The sequence below is a fragment of the Mytilus edulis genome, chromosome 1 (genome assembly GCF_963676685.1).
Source record: "Mytilus edulis chromosome 1, xbMytEdul2.2, whole genome shotgun sequence".
NCBI classification, from domain to species: Eukaryota; Metazoa; Mollusca; class Bivalvia; order Mytilida; family Mytilidae; genus Mytilus; species Mytilus edulis.
The window spans coordinates 16,541,831-16,563,483 of NC_092344.1; the positions used below are offsets into that span (position 1 = coordinate 16,541,831).

General features: G+C 31.4%; 1 protein-coding gene across 7 annotated transcripts in view; it reads left to right on the forward strand.

Annotated features, from left to right (window-relative positions):
- LOC139524987 (uncharacterized) overlaps positions 1-21,653 on the forward strand; it is a 112,254-nt gene that overhangs the window by 21,333 nt on the left and 69,268 nt on the right. For 2 of the 7 annotated variants that reach the window (XM_071320180.1, XM_071320192.1), the window contains exons 2-3: positions 15,736-16,465; positions 17,805-17,879. The exons of 4 other annotated variants lie outside the window; for them this stretch is intronic. In XM_071320180.1, the coding sequence (XP_071176281.1) occupies positions 16,194-16,465; positions 17,805-17,879 (347 nt within the window). In that variant the 5' untranslated portion in view covers positions 15,736-16,193. Of the gene's footprint in view, positions 1-4,514; positions 4,547-15,735; positions 16,466-17,804; positions 17,880-21,653 lie in introns of those variants that run through there. One more of the 7 variants, XM_071320187.1, reaches the window with a different exon arrangement.

Sequence of the window (21,653 nt, forward strand, 5' to 3'; positions counted from 1 at the left end):
TCAGTTGACCCCTTTAGGAGTTATTGCCCTTTATAGTCAATTTTTAACCATTTTTCGTAAATCTTAGTAATCTATTACAAAAACTACATGGCCAAATTAATCCAAACTTGGCCACAATCATCTTTGGGGTATCTAGTTTAAAAAATGTGTGGCGTGACCTGGCCAACCAACCAAGATGGCTGCCATGGCTAAAAATAGAACATAGGGGTGAAATGTAGATTTTGGCTTATATCTCTGAAACTAAAGCATTTAGAGCAAATCTGATATGGGGTAAATTGTTCATCAAGTGAAAATCTATCAGCCCTGAAACTTTCAAATGAATAGGACAACCGGTTGTTGGGTTGCTGCCCCGAAATAAGAAATTTGAAGGAAATTTTGCAGATTTTGGTTATTATCTTGAATATTATTATAGAAAGAGATAAACTGTAAACAGCAATAATGTTCAGCAAAGTAAGATCTACAAATAAGTCAACATGACCAAAATTATCAGTTGACCCCTTAAGGAGTTATTGCCCTTTATAGTAAATTTTGACCAATTTTTCGTAAATTTTTGTTATCTTTTACAAAAATCTTCTCCACTGAAACTCCTGGACCAAATTTAACAAAACTTGGCCACAATCATTATTGGGGTATCTAATTTTGAAAATGTGTGGTGTGACACGCCCAACCAAACAAAATGGCTGCCATTGCTAAAATTAGAACATAGAGGGGAATGGTAGATTTTGTCTTATATCTCTGAAACCAAAGCATTTAGAGCTAATCTGACTGGGTAAAATTGTTTATCAGGTCAAGATCTATCTGCCCTGAAATTTTCAGACAAATCAGACAACCTGTTGTTGGGTTGTTGCCCCCGAATTAGTAATTTTAAGGAAATTTTGCAGATTTTGGTTATTATCTTGAGTATTATTATAGATAGAGATAAACTGTAAACAACAATAATGTTCAGCAAAATAAGATCTACAAATAAGTCAACATGACCAAAATTGTCAATTGATCCCTCAAGGAGTTATTGCCCTTTATAGTCAATTGTTAACAATTTTTATAAATTTTTGTAAATTTTTGTAAATTTTTAGGAAATATTTTCGACTGTAATTACTGGGCCAAGCTCATTATAGATAAGAGATAATTGTAGCAACAAGAATGTTCAGTAAAGAAAGATCTACAAACACATCACCATCACCAAAACACCATTTTGTCATGAATTTATCTGTGTCCATTGATAATATGCACATAGACCAAGGTGAGCGACACAGGCTCTTGAGAGCCTATAGTTATTTATACTGGATTCATGTCAAAGAAGATAATGGTTACATAGCTCCTAAACAGTATCACAACAAAGAGTCTTTTAAAAGTTTTGAGGGATCTGAGTCAATCTTATTTCTTTTATATTTGTATGCTCAATTACAAACCTTTTCTGCAGGTGAGACTTTTTACAATGAACCTTTGATCTTGCATATAAGAATGTAACTGTTCAAAAAGTAAATAGAAGGATTGATTTCCTTTAATGCACTTGTGATAGTGTATCCCTGTAACTAGCTGTACAACAGTTATATTCCAGAAAAATGAAACAGTATTCTATACTCTACTCAGTATTACAGGGAACAATTGTTTACCAGTATTATTTTTTCTATTGAAGAGGAATACTGTATAAGCTAAAGAGGAGTTGTTCAATTTTAAAATTGCTTTTGTGATTCAAGTTTTGAATAAACTGTCATACAAGTGGTAGGGTTAGCACCAACAATATCTTCAGAAAATGTCTAACAAGTAAATATTTAGGCATAATTTGTTTTTCACTGTTTTTGTTGATTGATAGCTTTGATTTTGTAAGTTTTTTGGGACTTCCCCTTTTTGAATTTGCCTTAGAGTTCTGTAATTTGGTTATACCTTTGTTTCAGTACCTTTAATTTGGAAGTGAATGTTTATGATCTGTACACAATGGTAGTGTTTAAGGCTTTTCTGCCATAGCTGTAAGGTGTCTTTTAAACTTTGATAAGATATAATATCATGGAACTGGAAGAGTGCTATTTTTAGGTATCAATGTTTTTACCCTTAAGAAAAGTTAAGATAGACTTAATATTCTATAACATGCACATGTTTGAAATGTTGATAAGATTCAATTATAATGCAATATACGTAATTCCAACCTATTGAACACTGGCAGTATTTATATCTTCTTAGTTCTGACTTGTATCACATTGTTAGGTACAAATGTCACTTACTTTTTTTACAGTTTAAGTTTGTTTCAATAAAGTATTGAAGTATCTTGAAAGATTTTAACAGGATATAATTTCTATTTCTTGTCAACAGATTTAAACTCTTAAAATCAATCAAAAGTGGTAGAATGATCTTTAGAATGTTGACATTTATATCAATAGTTTGGTTTCACAGAAACGGTGATGTATAAACAAATACGTTTAATTATAGATAGCTAAGTCTGTCCTATACTTCTCTGGTAAAACTATTTACTAAGTCTATCATATAGTACTCTGTTAAAACTATGTACAAAAATGTACTAAGTCTGTCCTATACTTCTCTGGTAAAAATATGTACTATTAAATAAAATTGAGAATGGAAATGGAGAATGTGTCAAAGAGACAACAACCCGACCAAATAAAAAACAACAGCAGAGGGTCACCAACAGGTCTTCAATTTAGCGAGAAATTCCCGCACCCGGAGGCGTCCCTCAGCTGGCCCCTAAACAATTATATACTAGTCCAGTGATAATGAACGCCATACTAATTTCCAAATTGTACACAAGAAACTAAAATTAAAATAATACAAGACTAACAAAGGCCAGAGGCTCCTGACTTGGGACAGGCGCAAAAATGCGGCGGGGTTAAACATGTTTGTGAGATCTCAACCCTCCCCCTATACCTCTAACCAATGTAGAAAAGTAAACGCATAACAATACGCACATTAAAATTCAGTTCAAGAGAAGTCTGAGTCTGATGTCAGAAGATGTAACCAAAGAAAATAAACAAAATGACAATAATACATAAATAACAACAGACTACTAGCAGTTAACTGACATGCCAGCTCCAGACTTCAATTAAACTGACTGAAAGATTATGATTTCATCATATGAACATCAGGCACAATCCTTCCCGTTAGGGGTTTAGTATCATACCATCATAACATATATGAGAAGAACATAACCCGTGTCATGCCAATAACTGTTTTTAGAATAAATGTGTTTAGTTCCTATGCAAAGACCTTATCAGTGACTCATTATTAACGCCAAAATATGCAATCTTTAATGACTTGACAACAGTATCGTAATTATATCCTTTCTTAATAAGTCTATTCAAAGGTTTTGTAAGTTTCTGAGGTGAATACTGACAACTTTGTGCTTTATAAAGAATATTTCCATAAAAAATTGGATGTGAAATACCTGAATGTATTAGAAGTCTGCATGTTGAGCTATATTTACGAATGATGTCTTTATACCGATGATAAAATTTAGTAAATGTTTTGACTAGTTTGTGATATCGAAAACCCTGGTGTAATAATTTTTCAGTAATACATAAATTTCTCTCGTTAAAATCTAAAACATTGTTACATACACGAGCGAATCGTACAAGTTGAGATATATAATAGTTTGTCCTTTTATACTTCTGTGGTAAAACTATGTATCTGTTGTCTGCTCTATGGTCAGGTTGTTGTCTCTTTGGCACATTCCTCATTTCCATTCTCAATTTTATTTATCTTTATGGAGAAGGTGTAAGAAAACTGATTTAACATAAAGTCTGATATCAAACTTCAATTTAACTTTAATTTTTATTTAAGCATATTTATCATTTACATGAAAACCTCCTTACTTTCTAAAATACCTTTCTCTGATCCTTACTTTTTACTTGAAGGTACATTAGGCAGGTTTCTTTGATTAGAACATACATGAATTTCTCATCAAATTTATGCCAGCAAGTGTGAAGTGAATCATTTTCATGAGATTTTTTCAAATGTAACAATTTTGATTGATTTTAGGGGTCTAATTCCCCTGTTAGTATATTTCATGGTGGCCAGTTTTTGGGTGGAGAATTATCCTCAGTAAACCCAAGAGAACCACAGGAAAACTTGCAATCCTTATCAATTAAGATCTGAGTAAAATACATGATGTTAATCTAGGATTCAGACTTAAAACCTCAGTGTTTAAAGGCATATTACATTGTAGATAAACTACTTATACCAATAGGCCACCCAAGCCTAAAACAAATTTGAAATATAGAAAAGTAATAAAATAATTTAGAAAGACAAGTTTTTCTGAAAGAGTAATGAGTGGTTGTTAAGATTTTGTAGCTGTCTTCAGAAATTTATAGTCTTAACTTGTTTATAGTCATATTATTATAAATATTTTATATTTTATGCATACAAAAAAGTGAAGTACCATATATACTCTCCTTGATTTAGTTTTAAAATTAAATGCTGATAAGTGCATACAAAGGTGTGTGCTTTCTTAGGGTATTTTTACCTTTAATTGACAAAAATAGAAATCTGATTCAATTAAAAATCATAGTCAATAAACTTCATCATCAGACTTCATCAGAAGGTAAGACGTTTCAATAGAGTTCTTAAATATAAGGAAAAAAGATATACAGCACAACAAAATTAATAGAATCAAAAAGAAATATCAGAAAGTTGTTGTTGCATTGACTTAATCTGACTAATACACTGTAGAAAATCATTTATGATTTGTTATTAGATAATTCTGGAACTATTTGATAAAATAAATCAAAATCTATAAACAATTTTATGAAGAACTTTTCACTATTTTTAATTTACAATTTAGTTGTCGTTGAACATTGCTAAGTCTCTAGATCATGTTTAGATAAGTTTTAAATTTACATCTCCAAAAAACTGTAATGAAGTTTTTAAGAATTTCTGAATACATTTTCTCCTGAACACATCCTTATTTTTAACTTTAAATTTAACTTTTAAAAATGCAAATGACAATTTAAAAAGAAATGGAAATTTTGCTAATAAAAAATATGATTCAGATTTAATTTCTGTATGCATGGTATACATCTTAAAAATAACCTTCATTTAATTTCAAATTAGTTTTTTACCATTCAGCCAGAAGTCTTTCAAGTTAGTTTTATGTTCAGAAATTTCTGCTAAATATCTTTCTTGCTCAACCACAGGTATTGCTGTGCTTCATTATCAGACATTGTTTTTGTTTTTTCTTTGCCTCCATTTTCAATATATTGGATGTTTTTGGTATTTCCTTGCCAAAATTTGTCCTGACATATTTGATTGTTTTGGTATTTCTTTGTCCATAATATGTCTAGGCATGACTATATAGTTGTTTTTTTGGTATTTCTTTTGCCATAATATGCCCATGCAGGTATTATGATTGTTTTGGTATCTATTTGATATCTTACTTATTTATTCCTAGACATACATTTCATTGTTTTGGTATTTCTTATGATAATGTCTTTTTGTCCAAACATGGATTCAGCTGTTTTGGTGTTTTTTCCTCCCTTTTTATCTTTATCCATATTATCACATTCTATATGCTGGTGTTTTATTACCATCTTGTATTGATCAATAAAGGTGACAATTTGAAATATAAATCATTCATGTCATACATGTATGGCCGTTTATCAGTTATTTTGCAGACATGTTTTTTAGCTCCCCCAACATGAGGGCATGGGAACTATCAAGAACAATAATTAAATCAGGTTGAACCAAAGGAGTAGGTCTGGTAAGGGCCGATTTTGGCCTCAAATTTCAGGTTCATCTAACGAAAGTTTTTGGACATTTACTAAAGTGTCTATTTCAATTGATTCGATTAGTTTATGTGAAAGAAAAACGCTCTGATTCAAGCTTGAATATGAAAAATCTATCAAATATGCTAAAAAACGTCACTTTTATTGCGAACCCTATGATAGTTTTCCATAGATTCACCTGCAAGTTACCTGTCGATTTAAACTTTTGTAAGTTCTATTGTCCCATCTAACAAATACAACAGGTATTGTTCTCTGTATAGTTTATTCATCAGGACCTTTAAATTTCTTCTAGGAGAAATATATCACTCATTGATTAATTTACCTGACCAAAAAATTATCTGTTTTTTTATTGAAATACTTCTATAAACTCACATAAACTGTATGCAATATTGTATTTATTCAATATATCATTAATATATTTTCAATCTGTTCAATATAAAATCTGATTCAATAATAAAAAGTTTATTTTAGACACATTTTTTAGTATTTTCCAATGAATTTGCATGTTTTTTGTTGTTGTTAATTTATAGACTATGTTTATGAAGACCTTAATTTAAAAATAATAATATTCAAATTTTTATTTATCAAACACACAAAAATATTTATTGAATATTTGATCAGAAATCAACTTTTAATTTTTAAATCATTATTAATATTGAACACATTAAAAACAAGTTTTTGGTATTGAATAAATACAACACCACATGCAGTTTTGTGAGTCCTTTCTTAGTATTGGTATAAGTATTTTTTCATCATTGACTGTTCAGGTATATTAATCAATGAGTGATATATTTCTCCTAGAAGAAATTTAAAGGTCCTGGTGAATAATAGGCGAGTGATATGAGAGCCAAATTTACATTTTTAATGCACCTACCTAACACACGGCTAAATTATATATCATTAGAAAGCTAAAAATGTGTACTTTCTAAATATCCCGGTCGTCAAAAGAAATTATGGTGCATTTTTTTTTAAATCGAGGTCAAAGGTCATGGGTGCAATTTCAATTCACGGATACTTCCAGTTGTAAAATCGAGTCAAAACAAATGCAAAAACGAAACAATTTTATAATAATGCTGTATTACTGTTGGGAAAATATATTTCTGTCATAATATTAATTAATTTTGGTTGATTTTAACGGTAACACATGTTACATAACGTTTTCTCTCGGAGTCTTTGAAAATCAACCATTTAAGTCACACAAATGTATCTGTAGTCGCCATTGCATTATCTAAATCTTATAATACCTCCTTATCATTTGATTGCACGTATTTACAAACATATATCAGCAAATTTGATATAAATAATCCAAAACAAAATATTTGAAGCAAGAGGAAAATATAACGTATGACGTATTTTTAATTGTTTAGAAAAGTCCCATGATGAGCTGTTCATTAAAATTGAGGAAGCGTATGGTCTCCTATTAGTTTGAAAGCCTGCCAACCGCTTCAAGATCAGACAACCATAGAGCAGATTTTCTTTTATTATTGTAGTGCAATATGTTGATATAAAAAAAGAAGATGTGGTATGATTGCCAATGAGACAACTATCCACAAAAGACCAAAATGACACAGACATTAACAACTCATACATCCCTAAATCAGATATGATAAGAGTACTAACAAACATAACTAAAATGAGTAAAGTGCTACTAGTATATTTATATCAACAAATTGATAGTCTTAATATAAAACATCACAAGGAAAATATGATCACTCATTGTACGTCAAACTGTGTTTGATTTTACTTCAGTCGGTCGCCGTGTATCTTGAGATATATAATTAATCAAACAACACTTGACAAAGTAGTTTGTCCTCTTTTTAAATTACGCTAGTGGTGACGTTCGGCTACTTTGGCACTAAGTATTACTTTTTTTTTTATCTTGTTTCACCGCTTCAAACGGAGGACAAGGCTATCCTAATATTGAACCTTTTATTTGGCTTTCTGATGTTAAAATCCCGTTAGCGTATAACCTAACATCTTCGCTAGCCAAGGGTTACGATCCACTCCCGCTCTCTTCACCCTTGGCGGATTGAGATAATATTTCGGAGACACAAGGTAAGGATTTTTATTGGTTGCAGTAGAAACTCGCTGCATCCAATCAAAAAGCGCCTATAACATGAACACGTGTAAATGTAGAAAGTGTTTGTAAACAATTGCCACGTGTTTATTGTGCAACAAGTCTTTACATCTATAAACTTACGACTATATCTAGTGACAACTTGAATATTTTTAATCATCTAATAGAAGTTTCTGTGTATGTTTCATTCAGAAATGCATGAATGTTGACGTATATTTTTGTTTCCGGCTTTACCAAGTGGGTACGTCTAGTATTTTTACCTCCAAACTGAAGAGTTCAAGTGCTACCATTGGTCAAAAATAATGTATTCGGAATGGGCGTGACTTTAATCTTCCGATAGATGGCGCAATATTGCTTTCGCGTCGATCCGGCCCCACGTCGATCCGGCCCAAGTCGATCCGTCCCACGTCGAACCGGCCCCACGTCGATCCGGCCCAAATGTAAAGTCGATCCGGCCCCAATAAAAAATATATTTATAAGGAATAAAAATAAAGATATATATTAAAGTAATTCATAAATGTTTATGCTTTTTATTATAATGTAAAGGTGTACGGTAAAAAACAAATAAAAAATATTTTCTTCAGATGAGTATAAAAACAACTAGGTTGATTATGTTTTTATTACAAGTTTTCAAGATTATTGGGTATAATTATATTAAAACAATTCAGACATCAACATTAATCAGCAGTAATTAGCGTTTTCTTTCAATTGACTGTGATCCTAACAAGTCTTTCATCTTGTGTAATAACAAATAGTTACATACACAACGGTACAAGCCGATCCCCAAGCTGATACATACAAACTTTGTTTTTCTTTTAAGTTCTCAAAATTATCTCTATACCTTTGTAATTTGGTTTGTGAGAATAAAGATAAAGATATATATATAGAAATGTTGTTTGATTTGCCGAATCCTATCTATAAAAGAGAAGACATGGAAGTAAGTAATTATTGAAATGACAGTCTAATAAATTCTTCAATAAAAAAAAATATACGAAACTGTTATTAAATATTGTCATCTGCTATAGCGATTCTTCTCTGTTATATGTACTCAACATTTCCTTTCTTGCAATAAAGAATAATGGATACTCATATAACTTGTGTTTTTTCTACACACAACTATTCAAAATACTGTCAAATTTATGAAAATATATCGATATAGGAAGATGTGGTGTGATTGCAAATTCCATTTATACTGTGTCACAATTTCCTCCAAGATCAATATAGTTATTTCTTATTTTATTATGGGGCCGGATCGACTTGGGGCCGGATCGACGTGGGCCGGATCGACTTGGGCCGGATCGACTTTGGGCCGGATTGACTTGGGGCCGGATCGGTTTGGGGCCGGAACGACCGGATACCCGCAATATTAATATCACAAATGTTGGCTCAATCCGCCAAGGGTGAAGAGAGCGGGAGTGGATCGTAACCCTTGGCTAGCGAAGATGATAACCTAAATGATCGAAACGTCAGACCAATGGGATGTTGGACCATTTAGGTGTCGGAATATTGCGATATCGGAATATTATAGCTTCATTTAAACTTGTAATCTCATCATTCTTATCGGTCAACATATCTATACAAAGACAACTTCCTTGGCATGGGCATATATCAGTACAGTAGAGGTTTTGCTCAAAGCGGACACAAGATCTACTATATACAGATTGAATTAAAAATTTGGAATGGACATGAGGGATTTGTCAAAGAGACACCAACGCGCTTAAAAGCAGGTAACGGCCAAAAACCACCAATGGGTCGTCAATGCAGCAAGAAACTCCAAAATCTGGAGGCGTTCTTCAGCTGGCCCCTACACAAAAATGTACTAGTTTGAAATGATAATGGACGTCATACTAAGCTTCGAAATATACTCAAGAAGTTAAAATAAAAGTTATACAAAACTAAGAAAGGCCAGAGGCTCCTGACTTGGGACAGGCGCAAACTTGCGGCGGGGTTAAATATGTTTTTGGAAATCTCAACCCTCCCCCTATACCTATACCAATGCGTGAACAGATCAAATCTTGTAGAAAGTTGAATGACATCATACCGGACCGATGTTGCCTTTTAGCCAACCAAAGTCATACGGAGATCTGTTATTGTTTCTGTAGTTAGGTCGACATTGTCTTGGATAAAATTTTAACCCCTAGAAGAAAAATAATGCCATGTAGAATGGATGCCCCATTTTTATTGTTTCTAATCTCCTGATCAGTCAAACTTGTTGATATTTATCAAAGGTGTGTCCATAAATACGGTGCATTTGTAGTGATAAACCTAAATGAAAAAGAGTAAAAAAAAATATTTATAGATAATATACATTCTACTAAAGCCATACGTCTAAGAACTTTGTCAATAGGAATATCGTACGCTTTATTAACTGCCGCAGATTTGTCATCATCTAAAAGCTTAAGACAAGACAGAAATGTTTTTAAAGCAGATGGCATAATTTCAATTGAATAATCCAGTGAAATGTTTTAGATAATGGATAAGGTGATTGGATTACAACTCTACCCTATGTCTGCTTCCGTAAAAAACTAGTAGCTGCATAAAGTGCTTGCAACCAGTTTCGCAGTCACTGCTCAGATCTTTAATTTTGACAGACCGTATATCACAGTCATTTTAAACGGGTAATTTTCCGTCATTACGGCATAAGACAAAATTATAGAGCTACTGTATACAATATTGGATGCACCTTGGCCTTGTTGAAGCTGTATACATGTAACTATAAATTGACCATGGTTTTTTAGTTTTTGTTGAAGCTGATCATATGTTGTGTAGTTTTCTCGGCGGCGATCCTCGGACAGAAATTAAGCCCGGTTCACTGATCAAGTAATTAAAGTTGTTAACCAGAATACTTCCTTGTGTACAGGCATGTCATGTTTAGTCGTCGAAATGTTAGTAAAAGCTGTTTTATGTTCAGAACTAAATAGCTCTTTAATTTCTGATTTCAAATTTTGTAGCAAATATTTAGCGATGCAAGCTCGATGGTATAAAGATTTAATAGTAAAATTATCATGAGTTATTTTGTAAATCAGATCATTGTAGGAGATATATGTAGTAACACTCAAAACAGCTTGAGTTTGCTCCTCAGAGGATACCTTATGAAGTTGTGTAACTTGCTTATAGGCTTTATACATTTGCAAAATATACAAACAAACAAATCAGAATGAGTTGTATATCTACTGCCCTCGTTGATATATGAGAAGAGACTGGTCGGTAGAATTTGTACATGTAGTACAAAGTCTTTGTACAGGCAAAACAGAAGATGATAGGTTGTGCTTACTTTTGAAATATTTATAGCAACTCTTATGATATTTTGTATTTTCAAAAGGGATGTTTTCATTTTTTTCATATTCATCGACCAGTCTTCTGTAAACTTTATCCTTTCGTTTTCCCACTGCGGCAATACAACTGTATCTTCATTTAAGTGTTTAACTACATAGTTGCTATGTAGTAAATACATGAAAGACTATGCATCTGTGTCAATAAATGGATATTGTTTTAGCTTTTTAGCAAAGGAAAGGTTTCATTGTGAACTGGACTGTGAAAATTTGACACGACTCGGAAGATTTTCTACAATTTTCCGATACGATTCCTTATTTAGAAAGGGGTGAATTCTACAGAACTCAAAAACTATGTTTTACTTTGATTTGATCTTTATTTCGGACGATTTTATATCTATTTAAGCTACACTGAAGTTAAAGATAGAAATAGAGCCGTTTAAATATGATTTATCGTACTCTAAAAGCACTATTAAGTACACGGAAATCGACTAATATATTCAGTAAAAAACGATAACGAAATAGATAAGGGATTCCGGAAATTATAGTGATTTTACCCAACATCATAAGATTACAGAAATTCGTGATTTTAAGAAATGTTGAGATAAAGTCTTGATCTTGAATGAAAAAACGATAACTGACGAGTAATTTGGTGTGTTCTAAAACGGATAGAGAGCAAAAACATTTAATAAAAATTTAATTGTAGATCCGAAAAGGTCAGGATTATGAAAATTTTGGTACAAAATGTCAAATATTTAGAAGGAATGCAAAAGCATGCGGAGTTACAGTTATAAATATTGTTTTTCATTATTTTAAGAATCTAATTCACTTAATTATTCTGTCTAAAAGAAGAGATACGACTTATTTCCTTTGCTTGAAAAACATGTCGTAATTTTATAATTTTCAACTAATTTCTGAAATAAACGTCAATTTTACAAAAACTGCACCGTACGATTTTGTGACGACCGGGCAAAAATCAAAGTTTAATCATTATTCTTTCATTTAAAAAAAAAATTAGCCGTGTGTTAGGTGGGTGCATTAAAGTCCTTAACTAGACGTCTTTTTCAAATATTACACTCGCCTATAAACTATACAGAGAACAATACCTGTTGTATTTGTTAGATGGGACAATAGAACTGCCAAAAGTTTAAATCGACAGGTAACTTGCAGGTGAATCTATGGAAAACTATCATAGGGTTCGCTATAAGATGGATTTTGTCAAAAATGAAAGTGGCCGCATCCGTGTTCATCCTCAACCTTTATATATGTTTTGTATTATCATCTAATACAAATTACATTTCAATATTATGAATGAACACGAATGGGGCCACTTTCATAGACGTAAACCGTCTAAAAATTAACCAAAATGCTAAAATTTTGAAGATTTCAGTAATTTAGCATGACTTAATGATGCTAGAACGCGATATTTGTGCATTGTATTGTCAAAAACAGCTCATATTTATGTAGCAGAAACATTTTACTTTCAAAATACAGCTTAAAGATTACATTTTCACAATTTTCTAAAACTGCTATATTTTGGGGCAAAAAAGGGATCTTTCTGAACCTACTCCTTTGAAAGAAAAGCATATTTATCAGTCATTTAAAAGTGTAGCTTCTTTAGTGCTGAAGAGAAAATCAAAACAAAGAAGTTATAGTTTACAGTGATACCTGAAAGGATTTTAAATTGTTTTCCAAGCTGAAGTAGAATGAAGTCCAATCATACTGTTCTTTAGAGGGTACCTATTTGGGGGGACCAAGTTAATGCTGTTCAATTAGTACTTTTTGAAATTAGACCAATATGGTCACCATTAGTTTATTTTTTCAAGATTTTTTTTCCACATTCAATATATGACTCAATCTGGGAGAAAACTATATTTTTGATGAATTCCTACCAAGTACATTGTAATTATAGGTGTCATTGAGTAAGCAGTGCAGTTTTCTTGGAGCCTCTGGTTTAAGAAATAAAAGGTCAATATATAGTTCATCTTTGGATACATCCTTAATTCTAAATTAACATCCGATGGTCTGATCAATTTGACTTATTTTAGATTCATGAATTGAGTAACCATTATTTCATTTTGCTTTAATGTTTTAATTTTAGATTTTAATGGTAAATAAAATTTGTATTATATGTAATACTATGGACTTATTTATTTCAAAATTGTTCAATACCAAAATCTTCTTCACAATTTTTATTCTTAAAAGATTTACAGTTTTTTGGCAAATGATATGAGTGAAGAAATCTTCTCTCTATAATTTTCAGGGATCTTTGAAAAATTTCACAACTAACAATGTTTATTTTGTGAATTTTTTCTTTGCCATTAGACAAACTAAATATTAGTATAGTAGGTTTAATCTTCTCTCAATGTAAGACATTATGATCTTTTTAAATTTTAAAGATCTTTACAGTTTAGGCATCAAAAGTGTTTTCAGTGTTAAAGCCCAGTCATGTCTTTTAAATTGAATAGGTCAAATTTGGTAAAGCTAAGCACTGAAGTATATGCAAACAATTTATTTTTAATCTTGTAATATCAGATGGTAAGTGTTTTATGTGGTTTAAAGTTACACAATTTTTAAGCATTGATTTCAAGTTTTTTATAGATTTTTTAAATTCATTTCTCTACAATTATGTCCCTATGCTACAAGGAAAGGGGACAGTATGTTATATTGTCCTTGTTTTATTTCTTTTTCTTTTTTCCAGTTCTGATAGTGACTTATGGTATTCGATATGAACTTATGAAGGTCTATTAATATTATTAATATCAACCTTCGGACCTCATGACCTTTTGACCTTAGGGTAAAAAAAGTTGATTTTTTGGAATCTTTTTGTATTGAAGATTTGATTGTGATATATGGTGTCACCTGAGCATGATAAAATTCTTAGTTTTAGGAACATTTTCATGTGAAATAAATCCTTTAGATTTTTTCACTCCTGAGTCCTCTGATATCGATGTTATGTCGATGAGGGAAAAGTACATATATAGGAAGTCTTCCTAGTATTGGTCAATGTTTAATATATGAAATTATCATGATTTTATAAATGGTTTGTATAAATGTTTCCCCTGAATTTTAACTACTTAAATAAATAGCCAACATATTATACCATTAACATACATTATCAAACTAGTAATTTCAAAGTGTTATAAATAAACAATCAAGTAACCTTTAATGTTATGGTATTTACAAATTCTAAACAAAAACTTGAGGTAATTGATTTATCAATTTCTAAACAGGCTATGTATTTCTGCCAATGTAAATTTACAATAAATGAATTTTGTGTTACAAACATTTTTAGCTGACATATATTGTGTCTAAATTTAAAAGCTGAAACAGAAATAGTCTAAACTTTATTTATGCTATTTTAATATGATTCTGAATATTTTAAAACATAAATAAGGAAGCAGAATTGGACATTTGTTGACAGTAAGTTTTATTTAACTATACCAATTTGTTATTTAAATCATTTGCAGTGGGGATCCAGAGGGAGGGTTCCGGGGATGGATCCCCTCTTTATTCTGGGTTTGGACCCCCCTTCTAAAAATGTCTGGATCCACCCCTGATTTGGTTATTGAATTATTATTCCAGAAAAAAATCTTTTAAAATTCTAAAACTATCTTACCATACAATTACTGAACCTAAATGTTCATTTACAGTTTGTCAGACTATAAAGCATTTTCACTGCTTCAAATGTTGTAGGTATCTGTTTTTAGTTGGCTTTCGTTGTTGGATGATTCTCCTAGAAGTGTTCCCCTGACTGATCTACATAGTATTTTAGAAAAGATTGCATATAGTGCAAAAACTGTTATTAAATATTATATTGGTGAATGCATGGCGGGAAAAATTGTTTCTTTTTGTTTTTGAAATAAAAGCATATTGTATATTGTATATTCAATTCCTCCTTTATCATTGAACCTATTGGAATCATTGTTCATAGGATATCTTTAATTCTGCAGTACATGGCAGAGTTTGGGTTTTCTTTTATCTGAATGCCCTTTACTGTGCTTATCCAGTAACCTTTGTGGTACCACAATAGCAGTGGCTAAAACAGTTTATCAAATTGCAGTTTGAATTCTTCTCCCACAGTAAAAGATTTTTTTCCACTAGTTTTACTATGTACTATAATTACATGATATGTTTTTTCTTCTCCTTCACTTGGCTGTCCTATCTATCATAACAGTCATTCTCATATCATTTTGACTTATGTAGGAAGGTGCACTTTTATTTTAATGTCTACACTTCTTATGTTCTTGATCTACATTAATTCTGGTTATGTTGTGGATCGACAATTACACTTTAACTAAGGCTTTTTTTAAAAGTCTTAAGATTTTGTACTTTCATTGACAATGGATGATACCTAGAAGATTAAAGTTATTGTATGTGGATTTGAGACATGAACGATAAAAATATTTAATACATCATGTTTCTTCTCAAGTTTTTCATATAGGTACAAGTTTTGATATAAAGATCTCATTTAAATTATCTCATCTGTAAATAATTCATTTTTTAAATTTGTTTATGTACATATAAAGAGTTTAAAAATATCAGATTTTTAAACAAAACACCTAAAATTATTTCTAATAATTTTTTTTTTCTGTGATAATATCGTATGTACATAATGAAATTGAATGATATTTGTTATAGATAAGTTATTTGTTTTCAGGTCTAGGATGATGTAGAAGACAAGTTTCACATCTTCTCAAGCAAAACATTTTAATTTTGATGGTATTAAGAATGAAAGGAAGATTTTGTTAAGCTATCTGTGAAGACATTTTAAAAGTCGGCTTTGATTGGGACCTGACAAAATAAATACCAGATATTACATTGATCAAACGTTTTGTATCAGTGGATGAAAATCATTAAAAAATAGAAATGGTCGTGCATGTAGAGTTGTATTGAATCTTGTGTTGACAAGACTTGACAGTTAAATTTTGTTTAAGCCTCATTGGAATATTGATAAGTTTTTATTTTTCAAAGTGTTTTGTATGTTCATACATTGTATGCATTATTTATCAGATACTTAAAAAAAATCATGAGTGCATGCCGAGTAATAATAAAGAAAAGTGAGAAAAGTGATGGATATTTTTAGTTTTCTATAAAGATCAGCGTTAAAGGATATGAATGAAGCCTCAACGATCATGGACAACTTTGGACGATGGGGCGTTGACAGAGGACAGGGTCAATCTAAAGGACAGTATGGTCCTCAAACTGCCCACAAACAGCCAACTATTGAACAGACTTTATGCCAATTCAGGGGTTCGTGTCAGAATGCAAGTGGGTCGAAACCCAAGGCGTAAAATTCCGACAGTACGAGAACTTATTGAACAGTTACAACATAAACACGAACAAAGATTAGAAAAGGAGATGACAGAGATGGTACCACTCAAAGATCGGTAAGAATTTCTCAAAATCTAAAGTATAATGATACCTCAATGTTATAGTTTTTAATCTGAAATATATGGATACAATATTTGATATCCACACAAAGTCAAAGGTGTCTAACTTCCTGTTAGCGTGTCTTGTAATTTGGAAAATCTCTAGATACCTTTTGGTGAGAGTGATAGCAAATCACAGAGTTAGCTCCCCTTAATTGTGAATTTCTAGTGCATTTTAACCAAACTATGATACGACAGACAGGAATAGGAAAAGCATCATTATACATTTTGAACTAAATCAATGTAAACTTCAGTGGGTTTTTGTTTGTCATGTTTTCACCACTGTCTGATTCTTAGGCAGACAACTTCTTTATGAAAAATATATATGTACGCGGAAGTTGCTCTGTGCACTTAGAACATTGTTCTTTGCATTGAAATGTACAAGAATGGGTATATGTGTATGTGAACTTACTGTATTATTTTATTTAATATTTCATTTGTATTGTGAATAAATGGAGATGTGGGTACATAGCTTATAGATGTCCCTGAGACAGCAAATAAAAGTCACTTAAAATTAAAAAAATATAATACATGTAATATCAAATAATAGCGATCAGCAATAGACAAGTGTCTGCAACTATATTGAGTCAAGGTCTAAATTTTCCTAAGTCTGTTATAGTTATTAAGTATAACTACAAAATGTACTAGTTTCACAATACTTTTGAATTAGTAATTTTTCCAACAATTTCAAAAGCGTTGATCATTCATCCCAATAATTTGAAATGTAATCATAAGAAGAAATTTTATGCCCCACCTACGATAGTAGAGGGGCATTATGTTTTCTGGTCTGTGCATCCGTTTGTACGTTCTTGCGCCCGTTGGTTCGTCTAACTGTCCAGCTTCAGGCTTAAGTTTTTGGTCAAGGTAAATTTTTATGAAGTTGAAGTCCAATCAACTTGAAACTTAGTACACATGTTCCCTATGATATGATCTTTCTAATTGTAATGCCAAATTAGAGATTTTACCCCAATTTCACGGTCCACTGAACATAGAAAATGATAGTGCGAGTGGGGCATCCATGTACTGGGGACACATTCTTGTTAATGTATTATCTTCAGATATTTTTAACCACTCAAAAAAGTTTGGACTTTCTGGAATATATAAGGCCAATTTTTTCGGTTCTTTTTTCTTGTATCCAAATTCAATTTCCATTGTTGATTACTGTTGTTTAAATAGTCAAATTATTTTCATGTTGATTGCAGTTTTGAAATCTATTGTAAAACTAATATGAATTTTTTAAAAGAACCTTTAAGTAGTTGTAAGTTTATATATAAAACTGTTATTTTACTGTTATTAGACAAAAGGAATCGGTTACCAGAATGATTCGTCATTTTATTGAGGAATCTAAATCGGCGCCAAACTTAGGGAAAGGGTAGGTTTTATTTTCTATGTACATTGATTGCTTTGAAACATTAAATTGTAAAATATTCATATAGAATTAGTTCAGATTTTCCAAGAAATTATAAAGATTTCCTTGATCTTCATTTTTGTTGTCTGAACCACACATAAGTAGATTAAGTAATTGGTTAGTGTGGTATCTTAACAACATTTATACTACTGTGGATTTCACTATTTTTGTTGGTACCAGTTTTTGTACTTTAATGTGGATATTTAAATTTGAATATGGTTTTGCCAAAGTTTGCATAGAAAATTTAATTAAACCCTTATCCAAGAAATTTGAGAAAATTGTATCCAACAAATGCTAATGAATTCACAGACATTATATTACTATTGAAATGTATTTTACGTAGACAGAGGCAAAATACTACCGTTACAAGGAATTAACATAGGTTTATTTTTTAGAATTTTTCAGAGCAATATAATGTACATTGGTATTGGTGTTTAGAGAGGTGATTTGTATTTGTAGAATCACTGACCTCTTTCTCATCTTCAGGAAGACTGAGCATTACCGATAAGAAAATTATAATATCAAGAGTTGTCTGTCCTTCAAGAGTTTTGCTCAGCCTTCTGTCCTGCTATACCCATTATATATAATGCTTTCCTTTACTAGCTGACTTTACTGTAACAATGATTTACCAATGCTAGTTTTTGTTTCAGAAAATGTAACAAAGCTTATAACAAATGTAGTGTATTAAGAATAGAACTCATGAATTGTTATTTTAGTATAAAAATTAAGCTTCAATTTGTCATAATTTATTTGTATGAAAATCAGCTGTGTATAGCAAGTGAACAAATATAAGTTTGATGGCTGTTTAATGTCTCAATTAATAGTTTTATAGAAACTTATAGTGGATAAAGTCAGTCAAAAGAGGTTTTTTTTAACCTTGGAACATTTTACAGTTTGTGCTCATATACCCGTAATACAATGGTTAACCATTATGTAACACTGTTAAAATCACTTTGAATGCTTATTGAAACATGTGTCAAGTTTGTGACTAAAGACTTCTAGACGGCTTTCACAATCATTCATGCATATTTCATACATTTCCAATATCACAATGTGCATGTTTTTATGCTATAGTAAGAGTCGATTGTCGCCATTTACACAGGCTGACCTTAGATCAATTGGCGTAAATCGTTCATAAAAAGGAACTGTAAATTGTACTATAAAAGATTCTATACCAAGGTTATATAGATTTAAACATTTATTTGTTTTTTTCTATACAATGAATAAAATGAAATGAAGCAAGAATTTGCATCAGGTAAAGAGTAATAAACATAGTATATATAGAAACACCCTTACTTCCAAATGCCATCATTTAGAGGATCATTTTTATTCGATATGAAAAATATATTATGAAACAGTCTTAAAACTAATAGTAACATGAATGTTTCATAGCAGGCATTGTAGAATAATTAAAAATAAACTTGCAGTAGTATAACATGTTGGCATAGACATGAATGAGTTAATAGACTTGTAACATTGACAAAATATGTTCTGTTTCTTGAGCATCAACTCGGGGGTGGATCCAGTCATTTAAAAAAAAAGGAGAGGGGGTCCCAACCCAGAACAAAATAGGGGTTCCAACCATATATCCCCATTCAAATGCATTGATTGCAAAAAAAGGGAGGTTCTAACCCCCCGGAACCCCCTTCCACCCTGGATCCACCTCTGCTACTTGTGCTTTGGAATAATATCTTACACCAAATTATGCTTTAGAATAATATCATTTACTTTACAATGAATGAATGAATGAATGAAATAAAAAAACTATTGTAATTTTCTTCAGAATCCTATAATGAATTTTACTGTTACATCAGTGGCTGTACTATAGTATTGATATTTATAGGGTAAACATGTTTTTATAATGATTACCACATTTTAATTACAGCACCAAATAGGATTTTATGTTTTTGTGGTGTTAATATTTGTGAATTCATTATTTGAATCATCTATTAGTTTCAACAGGAGACAAATAGATTTTTCTTTAGAATATTTGTATGCAAACAGAAGCAAGCAACAAATGGCTTTCAAAACAGGTTTACAAATCAGTCCATTTCATTGGATTTTGGTTATCTTTGGTTGTTGAAAGCCTGCATATTATAAACACATGTCTAATTTTATGATGGTTGTTTTTGTGTATAGAGAGTGCCTTAAATTCTCTCTGTTTGGGAAAGAGTCCTAAGTGTAATGAACCTGTTATGGGGAATAAATATGGCCTGTTGAAAGATTATATTTTAATCAAAATACAATGTACCCTCTTTTTCAGTTGCAATCCTGTCAAGATAGGTATGAAAGAAAAACAAGCCATTTTGTTTACTTGCAGAATATTTTTTTTGTATGGTATAACATTTTTATTATGCCCATTTATGTGAATTATATTCAGTCGTCTGTTAGTTCGTCTGTCCTTCAGGTTAAAGTTTTTGGTCGAGATAGTTTTTGTCGAGCCTTCGACTTTAGTCGAAAAAGCGAGACTAAGCGATCCTACATTCCGTCGTCGTCGGTGTCGTCGTCGGCGGCGTCCACAAATATTCACCCTGTGGTTAAAGTTTTTGAAATTTGAATAACTTTCTCAAACGATCCTGGATTTCTACCAAAATTGGACAGAACCTTGTTTATGATCAAAAGATAGTATCCAGAAGTAAATTTTGTAAAAATAAAATTCCATTTTTTCAGTATTTTACTTATAAATGGACTTAGTTTTTCTGCCGTGAAATATTACATTTACTCTGTGGTTAAAGTTTTTAAAATTTTAATAACTTTCTTAAACTATCCTGGGTTGGTACCAAACGTGGACAGAAGATTGTTTATGATCATAAGATAGTATCCAGAAGTAAATTTTGCAAAAAAAAAAAATGTATTTTTCTGTATTTTACTTGTAAATGGACTTAGATTTTCTGACAGGAAACAATACATTCACTCTGTGGTTAAACTTTTTTAAATTTTAATAACTTTCTTATATTATTTTGGATTTGTACCAAACTTGGACAGAAGCTTGTTTATGATCAAAAGCTAGTATCTAGAAGAAATTTTGTAAAAAAATAAATCTATTTTTTTTGTATTTTACTTTTAAAATGACTTAGATTTGCTGCGAAACAACACATTCACTCTGTGGTTTAACTTTTTAAAATTTTAATAACTTTCTTATACTATTTTGGATTTGTACCAAGCTTGGAAAGAAGCTTGTTTATGATCAAAAGCTAGTATCTAGAAGGAAATTTTGTTTTCTTCTAGTTAACATTACATTCAGTGTGCAGTTAAATTGTTATGCCCCACCTACGATAGTAGAGGTGCATTATGTTTTCTGGTCTGTGCGTCCGTTCGTCCGTCTGTCCGTCCGTTCGTTCGTCTGTCCGTCTGTCCCGCTTCAGGTTAAAGTTTTTGGTCAAGGTAGTTTTTGATGAAGTTGAAGTCCAATCGACTTCAAACTTAGTACACATGTTCCCTATGATATGATCTTTTTAATTTTAATGCCAAATAAGAGGGTTTTCCCCAATTTCACGGTCCACTGAACATAGAAAATGATAGTGCGAGTGGGGCATTCGTGTACTGGGGACACAATCTTGTTTAAACATTTATTACATAAACTATCCTGGATTTTTACCAAACTTGGACAGAAACTTCTTACAATCAAAAGATAGTATCAACAGGAATATTTTATTGATTTGTTTCCTCATTTTTGTTGAGCTTGCGATTAACAGAAAGAGTAGGCGAGACACTGGGTTCCGCGGAACCCTTACAAAT